The sequence below is a fragment of the Eutrigla gurnardus genome (genome assembly GCF_963514095.1).
Source record: "Eutrigla gurnardus genome assembly, chromosome: 10".
NCBI classification, from domain to species: domain Eukaryota; kingdom Metazoa; phylum Chordata; class Actinopteri; order Perciformes; family Triglidae; genus Eutrigla; species Eutrigla gurnardus.
In genome coordinates, this window is record NC_139924.1 from 25,615,614 (window position 1) to 25,638,786 (window position 23,173).

The following is a 23,173-nucleotide window of genomic DNA, read 5'->3' on the forward strand; positions in this document are numbered from 1 at the left end:
TCGGCTCAGGCTCCTTCTGTGTGGAGTTTGCATGTTCTCCCCGTGTAAGCGTGGGTTCTCTTTGGGTTCTCCGGCTTCCTCCCACAGTCCAAAGACATGCAGGATGGGGATAGGTTCATTGGTGACTCTAAATTGCCCGTAGGTGTGAATGTGAGTGTGAATGGTTGTTTGTCTCTACATGTTGGCCCTGCGATAGACTGGCGACCTGTCCAGGGTGTAACCTGCCTTCGCCCAATGACAGCTGGGATCGGCTCCAGCCCCCCCTGCGACCCTGAATACAGGATAAGCGGTAGAAAATGGATGGATGGATGGATGGGTTTTCTCCTGGTGCTCAGATTTACATACAGTATCTCACAAAAGTGAGTACACCCCTCACATTTCTGCAAATATATTATATATTTTCATGCGACAACACTGAAATTACACTTTGCTACAATGTAAAGTCATGAGTGTACAGCTTGTATATCCAATCCAATTTGTTAGTTTTTTATTTTATATAATTGTTTATTATATATATATATATATATATATATATATATATATATATATATATATATATATATATATATATTAAGCAGACACTTTAATTTGTGATTGTGTTACTTTTTTTGAAGGAAGCTTCAAAATGTGTAATTGTAGGCATTTTAAATTCAGTGTGGTTGCTCCAATAAGCCGCTAGATGGCACAATTCAGTAATTTTGTTATTTTGACAAGACCTCCAGTACAGACTCCAGACACACGGGGGCGATATTTGCCAATGACAACCTGGGACTCTGCGGCGTAGAGGAAGACAAGCCCGCTGTCAACCACATTCTGCGGCTTTTTCGATCCAGTCTCGGTCGGGGAGGGGGAAGACCGAGAGACCTGTTTTTTACGGGAGGTGGAGTTCGCTGCGCTTCAACTCCGAGTGACCAGGCATATGCTGCAATGTTAACACAGAGCTGAAGCTGCAGATCTGCTGACTCTGATACATGACAGGTAACTTTATTTATCTGTTTGTTATTCAGCATCACAGGGTTCTAGTAGTAACATTATCGTGTAGCCTAGCTAGAAACTAACGTCACAGTTGCTCTTTGGTAACGTCTGGCATCTTGTCGTTAACTGTTAGCTAAACGCCAACGGTAGCTAACGTTCGTCTAGATAAAATCGCAGTGAGTCGACACCGATATAAACTGGAGGGGGAAAAAACACGGAAGTAATGTAACTCCCCTTTGTTAAATGTTTCATTTCCTAGTTAGCCGTGATGTTTCGCTAGCTAGTCTGGGCTTGTCAGATATCCACCCACCAGACGCATAGACTCGTAGACCTGGCTGCTGTTATTTTGATCTGATCGCGTTATTCTTCTACCTGTGGACTGACATGTGTTCGCAAATAATGAACAGCTAAACCGACAACAAAATGAGGGTTTTAAAAAAAAGGCTGTCTTAGCGGAAAGCCTGGTTTTAGCAAGCTAACGACTGTGTACGTCCATTCATTCAGGAAGAGGTAACGTTACACCCGAGAAGAGATAGCATGTGTCCGCATTTGCTGCAGGGGGATCTTTATGTAACTATCCCGTAGCCGATGAATGCAATGTCTCCTCCTTGCTAAGGTGCCAACAAAGTAGCTCCATTGTTTTTTAAATTCTGAGCTATGTTTAATTGATTAGCTTATACAGAAAAACACTGGCCAACTCGTTTTGCTTACATTTGTCAGAATTGTCATGGGAGTCTGCTATCCTATACAACTCATTTCATGTATGTGTTCACACTTACTTACTTGGCCAATAGAGCTGATTGTGATTCTGCTATCTTCTTTCCAGCACACACCAGTCATGGAGTTCAACAAATTAGTGACCTTGTGGATATTGTGCTTGTGTCTCGTGGGAGAAAGTTGGACTGAGAAGCCAAGTTCACCGACACCAGACAGTCAGATTGGAGAAAATGGGGTGTCGGGTGAGTAATCAATCATGTCTTTAATTATTTGTGGCATTTAATAGTCTATTTCTATCCACTATGAATTGGCTGTTGGGAGTATTACTGTTCGTGCCACATCTTTGTGATTGTGCAGACACCACGTAGCCATGCTGAGAATAGTTCGGCTGGCATTCCCTGTTAAGTCCTGTCCTCCAACTCACATCAAGCCACCTGGCCAAACAGGAGGTTAATTGATCTAATGGTTTAGTGGAGCACACAAGCTCAGGTGGTACTAATCAAGATGGTAAATTATTTCCAATAAATTAGAATCACTAAGTTTTAAATATGTCCCAGTGTTTCCACAACGTACATTCTTATTAGCTTAACTTGAATTGTTTAAATTAGTATAAAAACGTTGGTCGAGCACACATCTATGTTATCATTATGTATTGATAGTCCTACGGAGGACTCTCAAGGACACGTATATCTCGGATTTTCACGTTCTCATGTGTGCCACCAAAATTCTTAACGACAAAAACTAATGTCACGTTATCTGCATTGTAATATTCAGTGCAGCATAATTTCCCCCCTATTTGATGCAAGATTTTATTTCAAGCTCATGTACGTTTCGTGAATATAAGGACTTGCTCTTGTAAAAATGCTAATCTTGTTAGATGAGGTCGTCTACCACTGTGATTATATGTTTGCCTCAATCCACAAACTGATTTCACATGAATGATGTGGACAGTGGTCTATAGACTAGTAAACTATGTAAACTATGAAACCAGTATGAGTTGGTTATGACATACTATGACTCAGCGTTTTTTTAGCTATGGTTCATCAAGGACTAAATACTACAAACTTGCACGGTTGTGATTTTATTAGCACTGCTGAGCATTGTGGTTAACCTGGAACTGTTGAGGCATTGTCCCAAGTTCCTCTTTCACATTTTGTGTTTGAAGTACATTTTTACGGATGTGTATCTCATGTCCCGAGAGGCCACAGTGCTGGAAAAAATGTATTATTGACGGTAATTTTCAGACCGTGACAGTGATCGTGAATGGGGACAGGATGTTGTAACTGCTGCAGTCTTGAAGTAGCAAAGTTACGGAGTGTCTTCATCTACATGCAGTGACTTACGTAACATGAGCTTTTAAAAAAGGCAGGCTGACTGGTATGTAAATATCTTATCTCGTGTCTCCGGAGGTTTGCAAGCCAAATGAGAAAGAGGGCCAGGTTGGGAGAGTGCTGCAGGTGGTCGGTTCTCACTAGGCTTACTGTCATCCTTTGTTTAACATGGTGTGTGTGAATGAAAGGAATTGCCTTTTTGGTATGTGGCTTGCTTTACAGGTTCTCTGAAACTGAATGCTTGCAAAATGAACTTTTCACTTCACAGAAGTTCACATTGTGCATCGAACCTTCCCAGTTCATGTAGAGAACTATAAGGCACAGTTTGCCAACTACAAAACTATTCATATACACATTCATGGACACAGTGACCATTGCAGAGTTTAATCTGTGACATAGTTTACCGTCTGTTTTATCTCTCTCATCGAAACAACTGACAATCTGTCATAACATGGTTCTGGGAATGAGAACAACATGGATTGGTGTAATAAATTGATCTGTGGGAGGGGGCATTACGCTAAATGCCAGCTCAATGCAAACCGAATGCCTGCAGATGATGATATACTTTTGCCCGAGTGACAGTCATTCATTTTGACTCAGGGTCACTTTAGATTTATGGACCTGAGCTCAGCCATTCATGACAGAGGAAGTGAGTTTGATTTTGGTTACTGCTACACCATCTTGTTGATGATGTGGTGAAAAAACAATGTCTTTCATTTGATCCAAGTATAAAAATGCCACTTACCAGCAAACATGAATCAAGGATAATCTAACATGTTATTCAAAAAGTCATGTAATTAGAAAAGTTCTTGGCACATGTCATATTTTGCTTTCCAGGAAGAAAATAATATTGACTCTCCACATTTTTTCAGCATTTATTTAAATTTAAATAGGTACACAATATAATCAGGATGTGATCTAAAAGGTTTAAAGGGGCATTTTTCACTTCAGCTCAACTTTAGCCCTCATTGTGAAGTGAAAAACTCAATAAAGCATACTTGTGTTTGACATATGTATGCTTCTTATATTATAATAATAATAATTTAACCAGGAAAAGACATCTATGAGATTGGCAATCACAAAGTACGTGGAGTGTCCTGGCTTTGATAGCAGCTGCACTTTGAACATAGATGTTATATAAAACAGACTTAAATGGAATTGAATAAAATATCACACTTCTGAAGTTGGTATTCTTTTGAGTTCTTTTCATCTTCACCAATCATACTGCTTTAAATTCACATTTAAATGTACTGTTATTACAGGTAGACTAAACTGTCATGCACTTTCCCACAACTCCAGAGACTGCAGAACATGCCAAACAAGGTTTCATCTTCTCAGTGGGAGTGGCAGCATTATCTTTGATCTGTGGCAGAGGAGCTCAAATCCCTCAGGAAAGAGAGGAAACACAGAGGGCAGACGAGATATGAGATTTATCTGCAATTAATCGTGGAACTCCACACACGGAAGTCCTTGTTGAATACAGTTGAACATAAATTATATATAACAAACCCAAGTTTTCTTGACAATGAACAGAACAGTGAAATCCAAATTGACCATAGATTTAAAAGTACACTGAAATCCTGTTATTATTAAAAGCCGATTCGCCTTGAGGAATTGACTGTTTTTGGTCCACTCATTAGGTCCGACAGTCATGGTATCTGCTTTCTTGCTAACAGCCTCACATAGAGCTTTACATAAACAAAGCTTTGTCTTCAGCCAAGAAATGTTACTATCCGGTAACATTTGTGGGAGAGAGGTTGAATTAGGGCAATCCAACACGTGCATTATGATTTTTCTGCAAAAAGGTTAAAAGTCATGAAATGTTGTGGCTTAAGAGAGCTATTTTTTCAGGCGTTTTTGTTTCTGTATTGAAAAACATTATTAGCTATTGGTGACATTTCTAAAATTGCATGTTGAAATCTAAAAACAACTTCAGCGTACTATAGTTTTTTCCGTAGTATCTTGTAGCAGCAGGACGGATCATTACTAGAATTCCCTTCAAATAGTATTCATTCATGTTGAAGAAATATTGTAATAAAAGAAATAGTACCACTGTTTTCAAAGTTGGCTGTAACACCATCTTGACATGACTCCGTTTCTTTACCAGATTTATGTCGCATCGACGTGCCACTATGCAACGATGAGAATGGGATTCTCAGCTACGAGGCCATCCGAAGCATCCACAAGCAGATGGACGATGACGCAAACGGCAACGTCGACGTTGTAGAGACAGACGGCGTAAGTATCGGCCTTAAAAAGTCCTCATCAGCAGGAGCTGATGCTCTGTTGATATTCCTGGTGTTCTGCTTTTATACAGTCAGACAGGTGACGTTCATCCTGTGTGAAGAGGCTTCCAGGTATCATTATCACAACCCTCTGCTATCTGACTTGTCATAGGATTCCATGGTCAGTTAATCATACCCCTGTAATGTCCTTCACTTACTCTGAGTAATTGGAGAATTTGTCCTGTTTGCGCTCCAGTGCCCTGTTTACTGAAGTTTTTGTCAATAATTAACCCAATTCACATGAGTGTGGGTGTAAGTGTAAGTGCACATGTAACAAAGAATGTTAGTGTACCTTTCAGTCAGGCCAGTTTGTATTTTTGAAATGAATGACAAAAAGTATTACTTTACTTTTCAATACAGTGAAGTCTACTGAAAGCATACTAGTTAATACTGTATAATTCTCATTGGAAATGGAGTCTGTTGCTTCTCAGACATGACTGGTGCCTTAAAGTTACAGCACGTCACCTGTTTTAAAGGCGTACATCCTGAGCTCTAGTCTAAACTACATGTCGGGGCCTTGAGGAGGAAGCTCATTTCACTGTGGTTCAGTCTGTCATGTGTGTGGTTGAGGCCAGACCAAAGCTGTCGCTGCTTGTCGTAGAGGAACGTGGCATATTAAAAACCCCAAAGGTGAAGAATCGGGTGCAGTAGAGTGATCACTGTAGTGGCTCTGAGCCGAGAAATAGAAAGCTCAAAACGCTTAAGAGCACTTCAAGGAAGTAGTCAGGCCTCTTCCTGTGATGATTAAATAAAGAGCATAGCTGATTTCTTTATGACCAAGATCAAAGACTGCATCTGGCTTTTAAGAAAAAGCCTATTATACAGGTCCTGCTCATTTTCCAAAGGATATTTTTTCAGGAGCTCGAAAGTTCACCTACAGGACCGACTATCTCTCTACCCTGTAGTGAAATCCTCCCACACAAATCTATCAAGAAAGAAAGGCATCATGACTTATCACCGTCTTCCACCCATGTTGCATGAGTTGGCTTTTGTGGGTCTGCAAGATGTTCCGTATGAAAGTGAGTAAGCCTACAATATAGTGGGCGACTAGTGTGGTTCATTGGCCAATAGTTGACTACCACTGCTTTAATGGGGGTGTAAATGGAAATCAGAGTGGCATAAATGTGTTTTTCAGTGACATTTACTATGTGCCATGGTGTCTTGTGTACAACATGCAGAACGATAATCCAGAGACTTTTTTTTACTACCCTTAATGTATTATGTTCAACTTGTAGCTAGGAATATGTTTGAGATGTACTTGAAGAACAAGTTAAACTCTTTGTTGAAAGGCTACTGTCAGCATGGCTCAGATAAAAATGAGGACTAGAACCAGGAAACAGCGAGCCTGGCTCTTCCGGCTCGACCAGTTAGACAAACGAGATATAACGTGTTAATTGGTGCATTTAAAAATGTGGTTTTCCTGGGGTGTCATGTGTCAGACTCTTACTTGCTGGGAGCACTAACTTCCTGAGGTTTACGCTGGTTGCCTTCACAGTGAACATAAGACTTCAGGAAAAGAACGACTGCATGTTTTTACCCAACAAGTTGTGGCAAGAAAGGAAATGAGTGTATTACATCATAACCAGCTATAGTTCCTCAAACCTGCCATCAGGTCTAGCTATTTAAGCCTTTGCAACTGAGTCACCAGAGCAAATTGAAAAGCCTGATCATGAATTCAGTCAGAACATTTGTGTTACGCAAACATAATTTACTCACTAAACTGGTCTAAAAACCAGAGACGGTGAACATTTCTGTGCTGAATGGGTCCCTCAAGCAAACACACAAATATGCCACAGTAATTTAACTTTCACAAAGACCGCAGTAGCCTTCCAAATACCACAACAGCAAATTACCAAACACCTTTTAACACTGTGGTATTTGTCCTTTGGCTATTCATACATTTTATTCATACCAACTCCCATATCAGCCAATCCAGATATTCCTTTTTTATTAGATATGCTGGTATAAAAGTCTCCATACAAATGTTTTTCACCACCATCCCCTCCAAAAAAAAAAATATTTTGTAAATATTATCCTTTTACTTTGTTATAGTCATCTATAGTGTTTATTTGCATTTAACACACAATTAAATCTGTATGAATCACTGGTCAACTACGGTCTGTTAAAACTAGTTATAACTACTTTTTCTTCAGTTAAAACTTGAGTTGGATTCTTTGTAACCACTACAAACATCCTTGTCATTCTGCAGTTCCTGAGAGAAGATCTCAATTACCACGACCCCAAAGCCAAGCACAACACCTTCCACGGGGACGACCAGTTCATCAGTGTGGAGGACTTGTGGAATGCATGGAAGGGCTCTGAAGGTACTGTTTGACCGATTTGCCTCCCAAGGACCATCAGTTATTGTTCTCCCTTGATACGTTGTGCCAAAGTGACTTTTGGCACTTTGGCACAACGGCCAGTAAAATGTGTACTTATTAGGGGTGTAACGGTACATGTATTTGTATTGAACCGTTTCGGTACATGTATTTGTATTGAACCGTTTCGGTACGGGGTGCTCGGTTCGGAACGGAGGCGTACCGAACGAGTTTCCATACGGACATATTAAGTAGAGGACCGCATTTGTGGAGCGTGCTGCAGCCGCACATGCGCAGTTGCGCACACCGCGACACAATAAACAGCAGTAGTAGCGGACGTCATGGCTAATGCCGCTAGCGTTGGCAACAAGCCAGAGTTGGAGGACCCTCCCGCGACATTAAGGTCTCCTGTTTGGGAACACTTCGGCAAAGCGGTTTGCCGACATTGTTCATGTGAGGTCGGGTATGTTTCTGGCAACACGTCAAACCCGTTGACGCATTTGAAACGGCACCACCCCCACGTGAACATCGCTACAACGGGGAGAAAGACGAGCGTAGCGTTAAGGGGGGTCCACACCGCACCGGCTGCCCGACTCGCGTCGGTAAATGAAGTCGGGCTACTTAATATGGCCGACTCGAATGGCGGATTACACATTTGAATCGGCTGAAATGAACGCCGACGTGGGCCGATTCGAGCGACCACACCAAGGAGACTCATGTCACGGACGCCGACTCTCTCAAAGACGCCGATTTTCGGTCCGGTGTGGACCCGCCTTTAGTGCAAACACAGCTCCCCACCGCATTTAAACAGCCTCTCCCTGCCCTGTTCAATTTTGCACATCAGATGGAGAAAAGATTTGTTTTTAAAAAAACAGTCTGAGCCTTATTCATGTTATTTAATCTGAGCAACAACTTGAAATTATTTAGTGTTGCAACTGTTCAATTTTGCACATCAGATGGAGAATTTTTTTTAAAGAAACAGTCTGTTATTTTTATTTATTTTTATTTTTTAAATAAATATTTTAAATACTTGTATTTATATTTTTGAGCAGCATTCTAGCTCCAGTGCATGTTCCTACTGTTAAAAGCACAAAAGTAATAAACAACTAGCACATTTATATTTTGCATTTTGTTTTCTTACTGTACCGAAAATGAACCGAACCGTGACCTCAAAACCGAGGTACGTACCGAACCGAGATTTTTGTGTACCGTTACACCCCTAGTACTTATTATTTACTTAAGTGTGGGTCCCTGCTTGACCTGCTCCCTCGCCCAACAAAGGAGCCAGGCAGTTGATCAGGTGGCATGTCAAGCAAAGTGCAGTCCACTTATCAGCTTCAGCCAGTGGCGAGACCTCATTGACTCTGTCAGCACAAAATTCACATCCACACTCTCACCTCCTTCTGCCTATCTCTTTGGCTAGGCTAGGCTATGGTGTACTCTTTAAGTCCACTTTTCATGTGCTGTATCTGGCACCCCATATCATTTCACACCATTCCTAGCTGCCTTTCCGCCCCTTTTTTTTGCCAATAGTACTGACATATCCTGCATTGCAGTGTCTTGACAAGCCTCTGGAGCTTTGGAACCAGAAAAAAGTGTGTTTTTGTTCAAGAGAACAGCACATTAACACAGCCAGCCCACACTGTTGATGCTTTGCCAGGAGCTGGGGAGTGTGTATTTTCTTTCCCCACTTATTTCTGTGGGCACGCCAATGTTTGCTACGCTAGATAAGTCATAGATCATTCAGGATACAGCTGTATATGGTCATGTAATATGTCTCATGTGTCAAGCTGCATATACATTGCAGATAGGAAGTGTCCAGATAGTGACACGTTGTTGTTTTGGCTCTCTACATTGGATTTAACATAAGACAATAGCTATGAGATTAGTGCTGACTGTCACAAGCTTTTCTGCAGATTTGACTGTGACAGATTGCTTGAAGTTTACGATCCATAGACGTCAGCAGACGCTTAGTGTCTTCCCTGGTGAAGCTCAGTGGCCAGTACTAGCCATCTAAAAGTCTTGCTCTTTGTTTTTTTTTTTTGCTTTCAAACATTTAGAGTTAGGCTGAAGTCAGCTGACTTACCTACATCTTGGTCCCCAAGAAAAATCTCTTAATTGCTTTTTCTGATTGTTTAGGATCGCTGTTGTGAAAAAGTGACAGGTCTACAAGTACATTGTTCATTAAACAACATCATTAAAGATAAAAGTCAGCATTTTAATCTGATATATTGTCGCCGTATCGGTACTGAATTCTGCAGGTATTGGCTGAATGGAAATTGATGAGCACTTTTCATTTATGTTTCCTTTCAGTGTATAACTGGACAGTGGATGAGATGGTGGAATGGCTCATCACCTATGTGGAACTGCCCCAATATGTGGATGCCTTTCGCAAGATGTATTTTAATGGAAGTGTCATGCCGAGGTAAGGGATATCATATCAATGGTACAACTTCTTTAGTGCCATTTCCATTCATCTTTATACATCATTATATTCCCTATTCTGATCAGTCAGTGTTAGTTTTATTGTTTTTGTTCCCCAGTGGGTCTAATGATCATGAATGTTTTAAATCTAATTGGTGGGATTGAGAAGATTTGTTAAGGGATCACATTACTCAAAAAGGATTACACCCTTTGCTCTTCCTTCGTGGTTTCCGCAAAGTGACGGTGTGTCTGTTCTCTCTCAGGCTCGCTGTAAAGAACACCACCCTGACACTCTCCATCCTGAAAATTTTGGATCGCAGCCATGTGCAAAAGTTGCAGCTCAAATCCTTGGACACTGTACTCTTTGGAGCACCTCTGAGTAAGTGACGTTCTTTTTTTAATTCTTATTGCAGGTCGGATTCATCCTCTCATTCAAACAACATCAGGGGATTGTTATTGTTGTAGATACTCAACTGTCAAACTAATTTGAAGGATTCTGCATCATTGACAGAGTTATGTGTGCCCAAATGAAAGCCACTGCTTGCTGTGTAAATATGTTAAAACTGGCTCTTTTACATAAACCTATTCATCACAGAAGCATAAACGACGTCCAAGTGACTAAGTCAACACTTTATGTAATTCCCTCAAAGGAAAAAACAAATTGATTCTCTTGAATTGGAAGAATATAACAGCGAAACATCTGTAGGAAGAGAGTTTGTATTAACAGCCTAGCAACACTGCTCTGACGTAACATTAGCACCGTCCCTGTGATAGGTTTAGTTTCTTTTGTGTCTTCATTTCTCACCTCCTCATCTGCTTGCTGATATAGTCATTTTCTCACTTGAGTTGGCCCACCTTTGATATGTAGGGGAAATCCCGTTCCCACCTGTGTTTGTTTCATGTATGAAGGAAGAGAGGTTAGACCACACTGCTCTGTATTAGTAAATATACACCCCACTCATCCTGTAGACCTTCTGCTTTTTTTCATTTGTTTAACATCACAATGGATAGGGTGGTGCTCAGCTGCCATACAGTACTTGATTTTTTTTACGTAACCTTCGTTGACATTAGGATAACATGTTCCCAGAGTGATTGCCAAAATAGTATTTTTTTTTTCCAAGAAAAACAACACGTTTGTTTCTGATAGCTTAGTTAACGTGTGACAGCTGACTACTACGATTGTGCATGCAACTTGGAAGTAAGTAAAAATGTTTAATGGTGCACAGAGACAGTTTTTCTCCAGTAAAAAAGGATCGGACCTCAAGGCTAAGATGATTAAAAAAGGCAACGAGGGCAGAAATATTGTTATCATCAGATAAAATGTAATGAGCCTTCATAGTCAGCAGTCCATTTCCATTAGAAATAAATTGCACAGGGCACAGCGTGTAGTGGTCTGTGTCTGGCATGTCTCATTGTGGACGTGTTCGTGTCGCACCCAAAGGAAGACATTAGCGAGTGCTGTCTGGCTTTGACAGCTTGTCAAAGCCAGGGGTCCGACTAATACTCTCATTCTGACTCACTGTTCGGAGCAGCAGCATTTGAAGACTCATCTCACAATGGGGTGGTCCTAATCTAGTCCCCAGTTTTTGTAATGATAATCAGCCCAAGGACATTTCCAGTTTTGTGGTTAATTAAATGTCACTTTATGCTCTCTTGGTGGTATTTCTGAAAGGCAGTGAATGTAGCGTTCCCTGTATGTAACTTGGGCGATAACAGCAGGCGAACTGTGTTTCCTGTTTAGGACCGATAGTGTTGTAAGCGCATTAAACGGAACAAAGTTATAGGAAGATAATGCCCTGCATTTCCTTTTAAGCACCCTTGATCAGTCGCAATGCAGACCCAAGACAAAGTAGTCAGACATGCATCTGAATTAAATATTGTAACTACATTTGTGATTAAGCAATAATGAAGAAACAGGCACGGTGGTTTAAAGCCATCCTGTAGTTTTTCTGATTCTCACTGGTTTGTTACTTTGAGCTGGCACAGCTGATCCACGCTCCTTCACTCCGATGAACCTGTGTTTGTTCTGGACTTTATAAGCAAGCCTACAGGAATATACACAGCTCTCCTGGAAGATCATTAAGCATCTTGAGTCTTAGCGATGTACCTGTTTAACACACAGAGGCTTGAAGTGAGATGTGAGCTGTTGAAATCATGGTGCGACTTGACAAACAATACAGGAACATGTGTGTAAAGAACTATATTTGTATGTGCAGTGTATGTTCTGATCACATCTAAAGAGTAACCACCCTGTACTGACCTTTTCTCCTAATTCGACCTTCTTTTTATCTCACTCTAGGATGTAGAAGTCGTGTTTTTGACATCTCTTTCCCGCACACCCCTTTGCAGGTTTTGCAAGAGACACTTGTGTGGCTTGCAAGGCTGAAATCCAGGCTTGCTGCATGACATCATCAAATGGCAACTGGGCCTAATAGACTTAATATACCCAAACTTTATTATGGGTTTAATCTTGTGATTGTAAGCATTGTCTCCAACTGAAAGTTTAATCTAATCTAAGGCTTCTTCCAACCGGGATAGCTGCTTTCTAGCTGCTGTGACTTTTAATAGCTACGAATCCCTTACAATGACAACATGACGGCATACTCACGCTTGGTGATTACTTGGCTTGGATACGTAGCTCCTCATGTTTATCAAAATATTATAGTTGCCATTGTTTGGTTTTCTGTGCATGTTTATTAGCATTGGTTACCAGACTGAAATAGGCTGTGTTAAGCTGGCTTTATCGTGGTCTTTTGCACAAGGCCCCTCTCGCTGCCACCTCAGCTCGTTCTACTGACTCCTCTATTTGTGTCACTACAACACTTGCAGTATGACGAGCCTATGTTCACCACATCCTTGTGAAGCTTGCTCATTCTAAGCAGCTTTATCTTATGATCTTGATTAGAATTGCTTGGTTGACAAAATGGTCCGGCTTTATACATGCGTCTTATGAATTTGATTATGTTAAATGTAACTGTTTTCCTCTTTTCCATCAGTGAACAGACACAACCACTTGAAGGACTTCATGCTGGTAGTGTCAATAGTCATCGGCATGGGTGGCTGCTGGTTTGCCTACATCCAGAACCGCTACTCCAAGGACCACATGAAGAAGATGATGAAAGACCTGGAGGGCCTGCAGAGAGCTGAACAGAGTCTGCATGACCTACAACAGAAGTAAGGGTTTTTCCCACCACCCACACAACTTACTGTTATACCCTACAAGTAGTGTATTGTGCACACATACCATCATTAACTCCACATTAAGCAATGTATTAACTTTAAATTAGAACTTTTGAACATGCGACAAATAGATTTATATCTTCTTGTCTACAGGACGGGTCTCAAACCACTACCTTAAAACGACTTCAGACTTATTTGAACTCAAGAATATTTGGATAAATAAAGTATCAGTCTAAAGACTTACATCAGCCAGTGTTGGACTAGCAGCACTCACTTTTTCCCCTCTGATACTGCGACATTTGTTCTGAACTTGAATCATTATCAATTCTGACAGACTCAGCAGCTTGTTCTCTAAACAACAGCCTCATTCATGCATTGTAAAGCCTTTGGTGTGTGAAATGGCACCCTTGCACTTTTACCCTGAAATTTAGTTTTTTTTTTCCCCCCACAAAACTGTATTTCTTTTGATGTTAGCCTCAGCAGGAATTAATTGAAAGGAGGCAACTTGCAGGAAATCAGTCTTGTTGATTTTACAATGCAAAGGAATGTGCATGTAGGTATGGAGGTAGGTAGAGCCAAAGTCAGTGTCACAATAAATAATTGAAGATATTAAGCCAAATCAAACTATTTTGGTCCTTTTCATCCTTTAAGGAATGCAGCCTTTGCAGCCTGTGTACAGTGTGATTTGTCATTTGTGTTGTTGAAATGTTATGTGCACCTCCTCGTTCATTATGAAATGGCACGGAATGCTCCCCACCTTGATGTTGTGGCAACATTTTTTTAATTTTCTACAAAGAATTTGGCCTGAGGTCCCCCTCTGGGGAGCAGCGCCAGGCGTTGTTCATTCCTGTCTTGAAGCTTGGGGACAGATCAGAGATACGAGCTGTTGAACTGCAGGCATCAAAACCCTCAGTCTACTACCCGCATTACTCACATGAGTTGCTCTTTGTATCAGCTGGCTGTTTAGGAGACGCAGGTTGTTGAAACATGATATCCTCTGAATAAAGCAAATGGGCTCAGGCGTGGCTCCTGTACATGCATATTTTATATAATGTAGACTTTATGAGATGCATTTCTTTATTGGAGTAGAACAATAAGGGAGTGGGAAGTATTTGTGTGGGATTTGCCTACTGGATACAAATCAAAAGAGCCATTGGCTGCTCCAGTGGGGCCAAACTATAGTAGTCAAACTCTGCCCTCCTCAGGGACTGCCAGCCCTGTCTTTGTGTTACCTCTGTGGCTTTTTACTGTGAAAACATTCCTGCCACTGCCAACTTTGACGTTGGCTTGGATTGATTTATGCTAAGCTAATTATTCATGCTTAATTATCTTCTGTAGAGAGGTTTTAATAAATCTGAAAGGCCCTCAAGTGAAGACATTATTCAGCATGTTCTGTAGGTATTCAAACGAGCATAACTGGTTGTAATATCTTGTTGTTTTGGGACACTGCTGCAGTGTTTCACATGCAGTACCTTGACCAGTGCAGACATTGCTTTAAATCTCATATCCATAAATTACCCATTGAGCGGTACAGTATAATTTATCTGCTGTAATTCAGCTGTGTTTGGCAACCGTGTTAACATTGAATGGATGAGAGCTCAGAGAAAGTGCAAGCAAACTAATTATCTAGTTTCTATTGTAAGTAGAATATGTCCCATAATGCATAATCATTTTTGTGTATTACTTTTCAGAAGATAATGTTGACTTATGCATATACTACTAAAAGCATTTAAGCATGGACAGCCAAGCACTCTAACTGTGGGAAGGGATATTAAATGATATTGTATGTCAGTGGGACGAGCAAGACAGTATCAGTTCAGTTTCGAGCTGAGAGAGAGAGAGGTATGTCCTCTGTCTGTAGCTCTGCCTGTCTTCCTGATCCCTGCTGCCAGCTGCCGTCTTTCCATACCTTCAAGCAGATCGTGTGGTGGTATCAAGTAGCCTGGCCCAGCGATGGCTGCCCTGTTGGGAGACGGTGGGAGGAGTCTTGGACTGAAGTTGGATTTCCTGGGTGCTCTGCCTCACTGGTGGAGGATGGTGTTAAGCATGACTGCTTAACATGTCAGCTCTAGTGCTAATTCACCCGCGTTTGGATGGAGGTGTGATGTAGACGGGCGTCTTGGACAAGGACAACCACATTGTGTGTGTGACGGGCTTTAATAAGTTACTTTCTTTTCACGCAACATGTTTATCAGCTTCAGGGAAGTGTTGGAGAAGTAAGTCATATCGGCGTATTAAAAGTTACGGCTTATTATTTGCCTTCCTGTCTGCAGAGACACTCTGTCTGCGTCCCGTGAGACCTGCAATTCGGGTCAGGTGAAACAACGTTTGTCATCTTCTCCCCGGGCATTGTAGCTCTGCCAGTGCTCTCGAATCTTAGCTAGAGAACGACAGAGGTCAGGGTCGAAAGTATTAGCAGGACTGCCCACCACCCCCTTTTTCCACAGCTAGCTCTCTGGATCACCTTTCATTTCGCTGCACTTCTATGCTCGCTCTGCTGTTTGTGTCAAGCCTGACATTAGGAGTGTTTTCCCTAGTGACTGAAATATATGACCGCTTCCTGCCCTTTTAATATCTGGGGACTAAAGGGAATGTTTATGCCTCTGTGCCAGCAACACCCGTGGACGGAGGCGTCAGGTTTTCCTTTGTCATTCTCACGAGCATGATATCTCCGTAACGGGGGTCCTCACATCCTTCCCATTCTCGTGATGTCTCGGGAAGACCTTTTGTTTCTTCAAATTTAGCACAAATGTCCACTTGGACTTGAGGATGAACTGACTAGAATTCGGTGGTGACAGTCATGGATTTAAACGGCAACGTGACTGGTTAGCAGACGGGTACGACTCCATTTCGGTAGCCTAATTCTAGTTTTGTGTCGCAGTGTTACACTATTTTTTTAAAGAGGCTAAAAATATCCCACAACAAACCAATACTACAGGAGCATAGGGTACCATACTGTACTGTTCTAAATTTACAGTGACAGCTGTGCCATTCTCCGCTCTGCTCCTTCTGATGTCAGTTCACTGTGAGCTGCCTAGCAGCTGGCCATGGCTCTTTACGTTCTACATGTTAGCCATTGTTTCCGGTGATTCATAGCCGATGCGAGTCCTTCATTCCCCACATACATGGCTCTCACATGCTAACGCGTCAGGCCTGCCCACAGACACTGGCACCTACTACATCATGTGAAATAAGCAGCCACTGATGTCCTGTTTCTCGGATGAACTGATATTTGAACGTTTCTTTCTTTGTGTTCAGGTTGCAGATCGCACAGGAGGAGCACCGTACAGTGGAAGTGGAGAAGGTGAACCTGGAGCAGAAGCTGAGAGACGAGATCAACGCGGCCAAGCAGGAGGCCCAACGTCTGAGGGAGCTGCGTGAGGGCACAGTAAATGAGCTGAGTCGCCAGAAATATGCTGAAGAAGAGCTAGATCAGGTAGTTGCAAAGTGATACGTGTCATTTGAACGTCGAAGAAGCACTTGAAACTTGAGTGAATAGTATTTAACTTCCACGGTGGCAGCTGCTCAGTATGTTTTAGTTTTATCAGATTCCCATTGGCTATAGTATTCATACGCCCACTCAAGTCTTTGTCCATTAGGAATTTGGCAGGAACAGCACAGCACATCCCACACAAGTAAGTAAAACACATGAGTATTTTCTTGAAGGACTATCACAGTGATCTAATTCACACACTTGTATCAGGTGGGGGTTTTTTTTTCCGTTCAGAAACACCGTGGTGAATTGGACACATTCAAGTTTCAGATTTTATAGTTTCAATATGCTTTGACCTTCAGTGGTCCTACATTCAAGATCCATCAATAAAACATAGTTTTTATTACATTTGAGGTTTGAACTACGTAGGATTGAGACATGCAAGTCTTTTGCATGTGTGTTAAACTGTAATTTTAGACGGCAATTTAGAAAATAATTTTCTGCAAATTGTGTGAGGATTATTTTAAAGTAGCACATCCATTTTCAACACACTTATCTTACATTTCAGTTGCAAAACCCAAACTTTTAGAATTTTCCTAATTTGAAAAAAAGCAAAGCCCTACAAATAAAATAGCCGTTGACGAACACGTGTTGCTGGATAATCCAAAGGTCATGGGTGTGTTTTTTTCTTCATTTGTTGCAGGTGCGTATGGCGTTGAAGAAGGCAGAGAAGGAGTTGGAGTCGCGGAGCAGCTGGGAGCCGCCTGAGTCTCTCCAGAAGTGGCTGCAGCTCACCCATGAGGTGGAAGTGCAGTACTACAACATCAAGAAGCAAAATGCTGAACGGCAGCTCCTGGTGGCCAAAGAAGGGGTAAGCATGTAAAAAAAAAGCCTTATTAAAGGGAATGTTGTGCGGTTAAAGAGTCGATGTTATTTTTATTCCAACGCTCTTATTTCACAGAGACCTAAGACTGAGACGAGCCTCATTCAGGGTGTTTTCAGTTGCTGATGCTATTTAAAAAACAACACTTTGCAGTAAATTAACTAAAGCGGCATCATAACGTAATCACCATTATGGTTATTAATTGTGTTTTTTGAATACTCATCAGACTGTTGTGCCTTGGAACACGAATTCCCCTCTAACACATTATATGGACACTGTCTATACAGCGGAGTTGAATGTTATGTCATTCGTTTTCACAGGCAGAGAAGATAAAGAAAAAGAGGAACACCCTCTTTGGTACTTTCCATGTGGCTCACAGCTCCTCTCTGGATGATGTGGACCACAAAATACTGGCAGCAAAGTAAGTCGGAGAATTCCTTTAATAGAATATTAGACATTTGTAAAAAAATAAATAAACTTGAGCCCTATTTGGACAAGATTTAACATTACAGGACTTTCAGCTCCTTTCCTCTGTCGGTTTATAAAGTTTTCTCCTCATTCATTTATAGACAAGCCCTGGGTGAGGTGACGGCCGCTCTGCGGGAGAGGCTTCACCGTTGGCAGCAGATAGAGATCCTCACCGGTTTCACCATCGTCAACAACCCAGGCCTCCCTTCTCTGGCCTCGTCTCTCAACCTTGATCCCACCTTCATGGGCGGCAGAGCCACGCCTCAGCACTTCATCATGTCTGACGACATGGACGACTTGGATGAGGATATCGTGCCTGGAACTCTGCAATGTAAGAGTTCATCAGAATCTCTTGGCCAGTCTGTGGGGATTAGCAAACGAACCCCTAAACACGCCAAGGCCCTGCTGGGAAAATCCAAAAATCATCCCACATGAGAATTTGGACCTTTTTTCCTCTTTTTTTTTTTTTTTTTTTTTTTTGTTGTTGCTACAATTACATGAATTTGTCCTTGTGGCCTCCCTGGTGATGGAGGTAGTGAGGGCCACACATGTCTATGAATGAATGAATGAGTGTTGTTTTACATTTGTGTAATGTTTAAAGGTATATTCACATGAATGTCTTTTGTCTGCTTGTTTTACACACATTCCTCAAGTCATGCCTTTTGTTGATTGTTCTCATTTCGGTGTTAACTTGACTCTCAGTCGATTAATGAGGACCGAACTGATTCCTGTGACTTTCCTCTGGAATTTGAAATGTCAAGAAAAATACACGTCTTCATGAGAACAAGCTTTTGTGCCGACCTATTTGTAGTGGTTTTGTCCTAATATGTGCTGGAGACCTTTTTGAATCGTATTTTTGGTCCGGCAGCTGGAACCAAAGGAAGCATATTTAATGCAGTGAGTGCCCAATTTAAATTCTAGGTTGAATATGAGACAAAATATATATACAAAAGCTCCCAAAATCCTTTTATGTACAGAAACTATTATTAATTTTATCAGAGGGGTAAACACATCTCACACATAGTTATCTCATAAAACCAACTGATGACCACGAAGCTGCCTAACCATCTTGTCATGTGCTCTTTATTTGACTTATTATAATGCACGTTAGGTTTGGGTTTGACAAACTGCAGTAGACCTGTTCTGCAGAATCTTAATCGGACTGCGCTAGTGAGTGAATCTTTTATTCAACATTAATTGCACTCCCTATCTCACTCCCCTCTCTCCCTCCACCACCTTTCTGGCACTCGGCCTCCACTGCTGTCTCATTGGGCTGACCGCAGATGGCCCCCGACTGTTGGAACGGCGAGCCAGCGACCTGTGGAAATATCCTGGTTGGCCATTTATTCATGCCCCAGTTCAGTCCTCAGTTTGACCTCCCTGTCTTCCCTTGACGTTAAGCCGTAGTTGCTTGTTTCTAAATATCGTCGCCACCCAGTGCACCCCTGCTACTCTCCCATGTGTCGCTGACTTGTAATGTAAATGGGCATTTTCACCATAAATGTGCTAATTGTTGAATTTTCTTTTATTCATTTAGACAAGATATCTAAGTCTGTTTTGTCCTTGTTTGATATTTTTCCTTGTGAGAAGGAGAGATAAAAAGTGGTGCTGGGATTATATCTTAATATAATGATGATAAATGAGCAAATTAATGAATCGTATTCTAGTTTAAGTTGTGAAGACTGTATCCCAGTACCTGGTTATCTTTCCACTAATCTCCCAGTCAGTCTCACCTTGTGGTTACTGATGCTGTTTGTTGTTTTGTGTCCACAGCTCCCAGTATGATGTCCCTGCGCCAACGCCACATTGACCCCCAGCTGGCCATGGGCTCCCAGAGGTTGGTAGAGAGTTGCCTGTTGGGGGGGCAGCAGGGGGAGGGGACCCTATACCCACCCAGGTCTAGGCCTACCTTCAGACAGTCTCGCAGCCAGTCGTTTGGGCAGATCGAGTGTCTTCCTGTTCTTTCCATGGCCGTGTCTCACCCCTCCACCATGTGTACCTCCAACCTAAACCCTCAGTGCCACTCCTCCTCGGCCTCCTCTTCCTCCTGCTTACCCAGCTCTTTGGGTGGCATCATAGCCCCTCATTCCTCCCATATCTATCATGCTTCTTTCCAGCCCATGGATCCCATTGCCGATTTCACCTCCCCAGATGTCTCCAAAGCACACCCCTCATACAGCGACGGCTTCGGGTACCCTTCTCTTTCCAATTCTCCACACATCGCATGTGGATGTGTCTAGTTTTTATACTCCATGCTGTCATTTCATTTTTTTAACATAAGTATCATAGAGTAGGTATTTCATCCGTCCATCTTTGTGCTTTCTTTTTTTTTTTTTTTTTTCCACTTCATTGCATCTTTACAGAATCTAAACATCTTTTTCAACCTCTCAGTGTTCCTGTTCTTTGCCTGCACAATTAACAAGTGTGGAGTCCCGGTGTCCAGGCTGCAGCCAGCGAATGTCCATTGCTTTGCAGGCATAGTGCAGACAAACCCCCAGCATGCACGGCTTCAACTTTAAACTGTTTGGGTTTGTTTCTTCCATCCTTTCCTCTAACTTGTGTTCTTTCCTCCGCCTTACAGGGACCTTAATCGCTCTGACTCCGAATCCTCCCTGTCCCTCTCCCAAGTCGGCGATCGGCTATCTGCCTACAGCTCCAAAGGCCACCTAATCAAGCCCACCTCTCTCATGCACGACGCTATCTCCCTGCACGCTCACACCCCCAACGGAGGGAACCGCATTCACGAAGCCAGTCCTGCCGAGCCCGTCCCCGACAGCCCCATACTCATGAAGCAGGTGTACGGCACGGAGCAGTCCCCCAGCGTGGCAGAGGTCAACAGCATGTCCGAGTCCTCCCGCTCCTTCAGCCCCAACTCCACCGAACCCGACACGCCGTCGCCTACGGGAGGGCAACCGGGCGCGAAGGGAAACAGCCGCATCCCGCAGCTGTCCTCCAAGAAGAGCCCGCTGGAGGAGGACAGCGGCTCTACAGGAGAAGACACAGATTCCACTGCCAGCCGCAAGAAACACACCTTCAAGATCTTCAAGAAGCAGAGGAAATAAGGGCTACATGAACTCCAGGCTGCCGAAGCTGTTTGACTGTATTCCTCTGGTCTGTTTTTGAAGTGTCAAAAGTTATGTTGGATCTTTTATGGGCAAAAATGTTGGCACGATTTGTTGCCGTTGCATCTTTTTGTTGGTAGGACGCCTACTCTAAGAACCTGGAGGAGCAAACAGCTGTTTTGTCTGCGTTGGTCCATGTCTGATATGTGGGGAAGGGGTAGGTTTGTATATTGGAATGTAAAGTATTATTTATTCTGCAGGATATTGTGCCAGTCTCAAAGGGAAACGTGTCTCCCAGTTGGTTTTTCTTTCTTGTTCTACAATCTATAACATTTTGCATGTCTTCACTTTCGTTTGACTGATATTCGAATGCTCTTAGTGTTTGCTTGGTTCTCGTCGTTGACCTGCTTAGAAAACACTCAATGTTTCTTTTATGACTACCTAACCACCTAGCCTACAAATCCTAAATGAATGTGCGCTCCTTTTACTTCGATGATTACTGCGTTTTTATTGATGGTTACGTGTATTTCTGTCTTTTGGGGTCTTCTTCTTGGCAGAGCAAATGACACATTCACAAGTTCTTCAAACAGAGTAGTCGTAGGAAGCTGGGATGGGGTATAATAGTGACTTTATACATTATTCACAGACAAAAGTGACATTTAAGTGCCGTTTGAGAACAACAGCAGCAACTTTGTTGTGATTTTCACTCCCTAGAAGTCAAAATCAGTTGAAAAGATGTAATTCTTCCTCTAATAAGTTACAAAAAGACTCTCAAATTGCGACATTATAAATTTGCTTTATATTGAGTATTTTGTTGTTGAGTGCATGAGAGAAGGGCTTTGCTTGAACGCCCAGCTTTTAAATAATGCCAACAAACGTAACCACTGAAGATATTTGGATTAACACGTCTTTGTGTTTAACAGCTTGGATTATTAGGCGGCAGTGTTACCAAAAACAACCGAACCAATGAGACGATGAACTTTGCGTTTCATTTGTAAATCGGGATACTTCTTTGGAGAACGTGTACAGTATTTCCCATGAAAAAGAACCTATTTATCAAAGATGTTGAAGCTCATTCTGTACTCGTGTTATACTCTCTCCTATTGTTTTTATGAGTATTAACACAGACAATTAAAAAACTCCTCAGCGGTTTGTCAGTAATGGGTCGGTAAGGGCTAGTTCCAAGGCAACATCATTTGCTCTGTGTAAGATAGAAATGTTAACCACTTTTTAAGTCCACATTTTATGGAAGATTTGGCTCAACAAGTTAGCAGAAGACCGATCACGACCAAGTGCCAAATCACCATCTCTGTCAGAGGCCTTTGTATTTGTGTGTCTGTGTATATATGTATATATACACACACACACAGAGTGTAATGTTTAAACGCTGAATGTCTAAGGGTATTGTTCTGTAACAGTATCATCAGTCCAGTATGTTTACATGTGTTACAGACGATTACAGTCCTCGGATCAGTTTGAACCGCGTCCTATGAGCACAGAACTATGCATCAGTAGTTGTAGGTGATTCCTAAGTAGTACGGACGCCAGTACAGTCGAGGTGTTCCTGACCAATGAACAACCAAAAAGCGCTGTAGAAGACACAGTCGGCCTCCCCCAGCCTCATAATGTTACAGGTGGTTTGGGTGCATAAAACATATTTGAAGATTTTCTTTTAGAAACCAGCATAAAAAAAATGTCAATTTCCTACTGGTACTTTTTTAAAGTGTCGTTTGTACCTCTTTTGCACGACGGCTGTAAATGGATAATGCCATCTGAATGCGTGTGTGTGTGTGAGAGAGAGGGTGTGTGTGTTTCCGTCTGCTCACAGTATAACGCACTGTAATGTTGATGCATGTCAACTGCTGTAACACCTATATTGGGTTAAACGGGAGGATCAGTTTCAACTCTTTGCTCCCAGCCCAACTCTTTGTTTCTCTTTGTTTCAAGCTTCTATTTATGGACACACACAGTATATTTGTACAGAGAAAATGATAATTTTGCATCTTCTGTGATGGTCTACACTTTTATGGCACTCCTGCATGATAGCAATAAACTATTTTGAATGAAAGATGAGCTGATTTGTCGGGACGTTACACC

General features: G+C 42.0%; 1 protein-coding gene across 2 annotated transcripts; it reads left to right on the forward strand.

Annotated features, from left to right (window-relative positions):
* Positions 1-828: 828 nt before the first annotated feature.
* Positions 829-23,144, forward strand: stim1a (stromal interaction molecule 1a). 2 transcript variants are annotated; one of them, XM_084020158.1, is made up of 13 exons: positions 829-978; positions 1,802-1,934; positions 5,131-5,261; positions 7,518-7,632; positions 9,940-10,051; positions 10,314-10,429; positions 13,047-13,224; positions 16,489-16,666; positions 17,367-17,534; positions 17,867-17,967; positions 18,116-18,345; positions 19,788-20,205; positions 20,596-23,144. In XM_084020158.1, exons 2-13 carry the CDS (start codon positions 1,814-1,816, stop codon positions 21,074-21,076), a joined length of 2,349 nt encoding a protein of 782 aa, XP_083876284.1. In that variant the 5' UTR covers positions 829-978; positions 1,802-1,813; the 3' UTR covers positions 21,077-23,144. The 2 variants fall into 2 exon arrangements, with proteins under 2 accessions (XP_083876284.1, XP_083876285.1); XM_084020159.1 differs by having other exon boundaries at positions 19,788-19,851.
* Positions 23,145-23,173: the final 29 nt, after the last annotated feature.

Coding starts and splice junctions, on each gene's coding strand:
- stim1a (XM_084020158.1), top strand. CDS start 1,814: ATGGAGTTCAACAAATTAGTGACCTTGTGGATATTGTGCTTGTGTCTC. Junction 10,430..13,046: donor ACTCTTTGGAGCACCTCTGA/GTAAGTGACGTT, acceptor CTTTTCCATCAG/TGAACAGACACAACCACTTG. Junction 16,667..17,366: donor CTGAAGAAGAGCTAGATCAG/GTAGTTGCAAAG, acceptor CATTTGTTGCAG/GTGCGTATGGCGTTGAAGAA.